The 6,300-nt window shown below is 54.9% G+C and overlaps 1 protein-coding gene across 1 annotated transcript in view; it reads left to right on the top strand.

Moving 5' to 3' along the window:
* LOC120240193 (cytochrome P450 2S1) overlaps positions 1 to 6,300 on the top strand; it is a 12,052-nt gene extending 5,752 nt beyond the window's left edge. Inside the window, exons 6-9 of the mRNA XM_039244896.1 lie at positions 1,146 to 1,287; positions 2,499 to 2,686; positions 4,778 to 4,919; positions 5,023 to 6,300. Of these exons, the coding sequence (XP_039100827.1) occupies positions 1,146 to 1,287; positions 2,499 to 2,686; positions 4,778 to 4,919; positions 5,023 to 5,204 (654 nt within the window). The 3' untranslated portion in view covers positions 5,205 to 6,300. The remainder of the gene's footprint in view (positions 1 to 1,145; positions 1,288 to 2,498; positions 2,687 to 4,777; positions 4,920 to 5,022) is intronic.

Raw genomic sequence — 6,300 nt, 5'->3', positions numbered from 1 at the left:
AGCCCCTGACAACCACCTTTCAACGTTCTGTCTCTGTGAGTTTGCCTACTCCAGGGACCTCGTATACATAGAATCCTCCAGTATTTGTCCTTTCGTGACTGGTTTATTTCACTTCCCGTGATGTTCTCAAGGTTAATCCATGTCGTAGCCTGTGACAGTATTTCCTTCCTTTTTAAGGCTGAGTCCTTACTCCACCGCATGGATAGACCACAGTGGGCTTATCCATTCATCCATCAGTGGACACTTTTGTGAATAACGTTGCTATGAACAAATACCTCTTCAAGGTCTTGCTTTCCATTTGTTGGCTTCCCTGCCCAGAAATGGAATCGCTAGGTCATACAGTAACTCTATTTTTTTTATTTTTTTTTAATGTTTTTTATTTATTTCTAGGAGAGAGAGAGAGAGAGACAGCGTGAGCAGGGGAGGGTCAGAGAGAGAGGGAGTCACAGACCGAAACAGGCTCCAGGCTCTGAGCTGGCAGTCAGCACAGAGCCCGACGCGGGGCTTGAACCCACGAACCGCAAGATCATGACCTAAGCGAAAGTCGGACGCTTAACCGACTAAGCCACCCAGGCGCCCCCAGTAATTCTATTTTAATTAAAAATTTTTTCTAATGTTTATTTATTTGGGGGGTGGGGCACAAGAGGGGGAAGGGTAGAGAGAGAGAGGGAGAGACAGAACTGAAGCAGACTCCAGGCTCTGAGCTGTCAGCACAGAGTCTGACTCGGAGCTCGGACTTACGAGCCTTGAAATCATGACCTCAGCCGAAGTTGGACGCCCAATCGACTGAGCCACCCAGGCGACCCTTCTAGTTTAATTGTTTAAGGAACCTCATACCATTCGCCACAGCAGCTGTACCGGCCACCATTCCCACTGAGGGTGAAAGCATTCCAGTCTCTCCACATCCCTGCCACGCGCCGTTTTCTGTTTGTTTGTTTTTTAGAGTGGCCATGCTCTTTCATTTTCAAAAACATTTCAACCAAAGAGAACCCATATCAAGAGTCCACTTCCCAACTTGCCCAAACATTTATACAACCCCCCACCCGACAAAGCTTTTGCTGTGTTGCAGCCCCAGGCGTGGCTGCGCTGGGCGTCTACTCCCCGCAGCCTGAGTTCTCTGAGCCCCTCTGCCTGGTTTCTTCCAGGAGGAGCAAAACCCTAACACAGAATGGACTGACAAGAACTTGCTGATGACAGTCATTTATCTGCTGTTCACCGGGACGGTCACGGTCAGCACCACGGTCCGCTACACCCTCTTGCTTCTGTTGAAATACCCTCAGGTCCAAGGTAGGAGCCCTTTGCGCCAGCGGGCCCAGGGAACGGAAGTGAGGGCTCAAGAGGAAGAATGTTCAGGAGAACACACGGCCGGCTGGAGGCCAGAATGAACCGGCATCGGGGTGTCTGACCAGCCTTGGTGGAAGGGGGCGGACGGAAGGGCTGCCGCAGGTTGCAGTGGGAAGCGTAATGAAGTGACAGATGAGTCAGGGGACCTCTCAGGGCCTTGTTCTCTTGGTGGTACCTGTATTCCTGATCCTGAGCAATGGGGAGCCATGGAAGGATGCTGAACGGGGGAGGGCAGGGTCCAATTAGCATTTTAGAAAGATCCTTCTGGGTGAAAGAAGATGCCAGGAGCCCAGGGAAGAGGATGGGATGGGGGCCTGGGCCAAGCTGCAGGGAGAGAAGAGGGGCTGGGTGGGCAGGTAGAGAATGACCCAGGAGGCCCAGGGGACTGCTGGACCATTGGGGGCACCCTGAGATGGGGACAGAAGGAATGAGGAGCTGTTTCAGGGGAGATGCTGAGGCCAATGTGGGACAAGTGTAAGGGACCTGGGGCCACCTGGGGAGTGGCATCCAGGAGGCCCAAGACATCTGGGTCAGGACTTGAGATAAATAAACGGGATCCTTGATCTTGGTCGGAGTCCTAAGTTCAAGGAGCATGTTGGGCAAAGAGTTCACTTAAAAACGGGGAGGGAGGGGGTGCCTGGGTGGCTTAGTCGGTTAAACATCCAACTCTTGATCTCAGCTCAGGTCTTGACCTCAGGGTCTTGAGTTCGAGCCCCATGTTGGGTGTAAAATTACTTAAAACAAAAACTGAGGTCATTAGGGCACAGGCAGGAAGCAAAGGGTACCTGGCTGAGAGGCAGAGCTGGGGGTGTGAACTCCAGGAAAGCCCGGCATTCTGGGGTCAGGTGGCTGCATCAGATGGAGCTGGGGTGGGCTGACCTGGAAGATGGGGCTTAGGGTCTGGTGGTCTCAGCGGAATAGAGACTGCGGTGACTTTAGCAATCTGGGCCTCAGTTTTCTCATCTAGGAAATGGGGATGGATAATGGCACCCACCTCACAGGATTGCTGTGGGAATTAAGAGAGAGCAGAGACGCTGTGGTCAGCACACAGGTGGGGGCAACCACTGCCACTTTGAGAAGATGGGGCTTCCCAGAGTAGGCTCGCAGGGCCCCTCCCCACCTCTGACCTCCAGCCCTCCTCTTCCTGGGTGCAGAGCGTGTTCGGGAGGAGCTGACCCGGGAGCTGGGGGCCGGCCGGGTGCCAGGCCTGAGGGACCGAGCCCACCTCCCCTACACGGACGCGGTTTTGCACGAGGCGCAGCGGCTGCTGGCTCTGGTGCCCATGGGGGTGCCCCACGCCCTCACCAGGACCACCTGCTTCCGAGGGTACACCCTTCCCCAGGTGGGCCTGCGTCAGCCACACCCGGTGGCCCTCTCTGCCTCGGGCCTGAGTCTGTTGCTGTGTCTCTGACTTTTTCTGGTTCTTGGTCTCTCTCTGACCTCCCCTCTTTCTCCACGTCCCTCTCTCCTCCTCTCTCTCCCTCTTTGTTTCTTTCCGGGTGCATTTCTCTCGCCTTTGACTTTGTCTCTGGGCCTCAGTTTCCCTGTCTGTCCAACAGATATCCTAATTCTGCCTCCATCCAGGGTGGTTGGGACAATCACATGCCAGAGGTGACAGACAGGGGAGCAATTTGGGAACTCAGCCCTGTGCTAGCCTCCCACAATCAAAAGGGTCTCTCCCCTCCCTCCCTTCTTCCCCACGCCCCGCCACGCTCCTGCCCTCCATTAGAGAGCAACTCAGAGCCACCACCACCAGGGGGCGATGTCTGCCCAGGAACCCCAGGTGCCGGCCCGCGGGCTGCTCCCTCCTCTGAGAATCAAACCCACAGCAGTTATGATCTGTTTTCTGTCTGGGACCTTGGACAAATCACTTCACCCTCTGAACCCCCCTCCACCCCTCTTCTACAGTAGGAACAAAATAGTATTAATTTGAGATCTTAAGGGACCTGCAAGATAATGCTTGCAAAACACCAACTCAGCTCTTAGTACAGGGAGCAGGGGATTCCCCAGGGGTTCCCCGTTCGGGGCCGCAGCACCCATTGCTAATGCAGTGACTGTCGCAACTCTTGATAATGGTTATGTAACAATAGGCATCAGTGATTGAGGACGTGCTGTCTCCAGGTGTTGTTCTAAACGCTTCACAAATATACTACCTTACTTCATCTTCAGCCTTCAGAGCAACCCTACAACTATTATTGTGCCCATTTCACAGATGAGGGAGCTGTGGCTGTTAAAGATGAGAAGACTAGCTGGGATCACCCAGCCCCCAATGATAGAGGAAGGATTTACACCCAGGGTCTATGCTCTAACCGTGCTTACCTGCTTCTCTTATTTTATTTTAAATGTGTGTTTTTTTTTAAATTTATTTCTAGGAGAGAGAGAGAGAGAGAGACAGCATGAGCAGGGGAGGGTCAGAGAGAGAGGGAGTCACAGACTCTGAAACAGGCTACAGGCTCTGAGCTGGCAGTCAGCACAGAGCCCGACGCGGGGCTCGAACCCACGAACCGCGAGATCATGACCCAAGCGAAAGTCAGACGTTTAACGGACTAAGCCACCCAGGCGCCCCCTGCTTCTCTTATTTTAATAGCCATAGCATGAGCCTGTCTGTTTTTTTGGAGCTCCCCTCTACTGCACAATGTTGGGAACACTGTAACTGATCTCAGGGGTGAAGTGGGAGCGGGCCTGGGCTGGGGAGCCCTCACAGACTGCCCTCACCTACCCAGCCTCAGTTTCACCTCTGGAAGAGCACTGTGGGAAGGAGCTGGAGTCCGGCCAGGTGGCTTAGGACAGCCCCAGATGAATCACAACATATACCCTCAAATTTAAAAAACAAACTTTAAAAATAACAGACTCTGCTGTCACCAAATGCTACCTTGGGCGAGTTGCTTAAGTTCTGTGGGCCTCTGTTTTCCCACCTTGAAAGTGGGAGTCATGTCAGAAATGACTTCCTAGCTGAAAGATTTCATGGGTTCAAGTGTATGTTTGTGGATATGAGAGCAAGCGAGACACACATACATAACATAATAATCTCTGTTATTACATAAGAGAGAATGTATCAAAACTGCTGAATGGGGGTGCTGGGGTGGCCCAGCCGGTTAAGGGTCCCACTTCAACTCAGGCTATGATCTCGTGGTCAGTGGGTTCGAGCCCCATGTCGGGCTCTGTGCTAACAGCTCAGAGCCTGGAGCCTGCTTCCGATTCTGTGTCTCCCTCTCTCTCTGTCCTTCCCACACTTGCACTCTGAGTCTCTCTCTCAAAAATAAGTAAACATTAAAAATAATTTTGTTAAATGCTTAATGAAGTACCTGACCTGTAACAAGCCCTTGAAACATGTTGACACCATTGTGTTTTGTGAACTGGCGTCTTGTGCTCTGCCCTCGCGCCTGGGTGTGGAGGGATAGTTGTAATTTTATTCTTATTCACCCCTGCCCAGGGCACCGAGGTCTTCCCGCTCCTCGGTTCTGTCCTGCATGATCCTGAGGTCTTCGAGAAGCCAGAGGAATTCAATCCGGACCGATTCCTAGATGCGGACGGACGGTTCCAGAAGCAGGAGGCATTCTTGCCCTTCTCCTTAGGTACTTGCCGGGCCTGTCCCCTGCTCCCCTGCCGGTCCTCCCCACGTCTGCACGGGAGGGGGTGAGGGGGCCTGGCCCAGCTCCGTCTCCCTGTCCCCCGCAGGGAAGCGCGTCTGCCTCGGAGAGGGCCTGGCTCGGGCAGAGCTCTTCCTCCTCCTCACGGCCATCCTGCAGGCCTTCTCCCTGGGGAGCCCGTGCCCGCCGGGGGCCCCGAGCCTGCAGCCAGCCGTCAGCGGCCTTTTCAACATCCCCCCGGCCTTCCAGCTACAAGTCCGGCCCCACTGACCTCCACCCACCCTGGGGGCCCGGCTGACGGAGGGAGCCGTGGGCGGTGGTGGCCTCCTCGTGGGGGTGGGCATGAACGTGTGTCTCCAGAGCCACAGGTCCACACCCCATGCAGCCACATCCACACACCAGGAGCTGTTTTCTAGAGTCGGCCGCACGCTCACTCAGCCCACGCAGCTGCTGAGACATGCAACCGCATGCTTTAGGCAGCCACGTAAAGGGCCACGAGGCATTCAGCCATGCAGATTCTCTGTGGTCCCAGATTTAGGTCGTCTGGAATCACGACCACGTGCCCAGGTAACACACCACGTCGTACACAACACAGCTTGATGCACAGCCCATGTGTGGGAGCTTGGCTCCTATCTTCACAGGCCACGGAGACAGCCACTGCGTTCAGGGCCCACAAGCCCTCTTCGCCCGCCCAACTTACCAGTGCTACCAGTTCTGGGAGCCTGGTGCAGAGGGGAACATGCCCCTTCCTGGGTCGTGTCCCCACACAGAGAGACCGGCCCTGTCTTCAGCCCCAGCATGCCCTCTCTCTTGCAGCCACACTACAGTCCAGCCATATGACCACTGCCGTCCGCGTGCCCCTCACCACTGAACCATACAGCCAGCCCACACATGACACCAGCCCATTTCCACGTATCTTGCCACGGAGACACACCATTCCTAGGGGTCACTGCTGTGGCATCCTCCAGGCCCTCGGCCCTCAAGGATTCCCCTTTCCAAGCACCTCGATCCTCGAATGCTCCCAAATATAAATATACCCTCAGTGTGCAATTGTGCACAGGGACCTGGGACCCAAGTAAACTTGGACACACAGGACCCTCCGATCAGAGAAGCGCCCCCACCCTCTTGTTTATGTAACCATGTTAAAAGCCTCCCCTGCCCGTCCCCCCGCACTTACACTCTGACCCCCCTCCCCTCCCCACCTCCCAGTGGTGAAAGGGAGCCGGTGAAAGGGGCTGCCCAGTCGGGGCCAGATGCCAACTCCCAGTGTCAGGGAAGAGGCCAGTTCTGACGTCCTTGTGACTTGACGGTCCCCGTTTTGCAATAAAAGTTGATGTCTGGCCCATGTCAGGGCCTGGTGTCCCTG

The sequence above is a fragment of the Hyaena hyaena genome, unplaced genomic scaffold (genome assembly GCF_003009895.1).
Source record: "Hyaena hyaena isolate Hyena2069 unplaced genomic scaffold, ASM300989v1 scaffold_9, whole genome shotgun sequence".
Lineage (NCBI taxonomy): Eukaryota > Metazoa > Chordata > Mammalia > Carnivora > Hyaenidae > Hyaena > Hyaena hyaena.
This window is presented reverse-complemented; position numbering and strand designations above follow the sequence as displayed.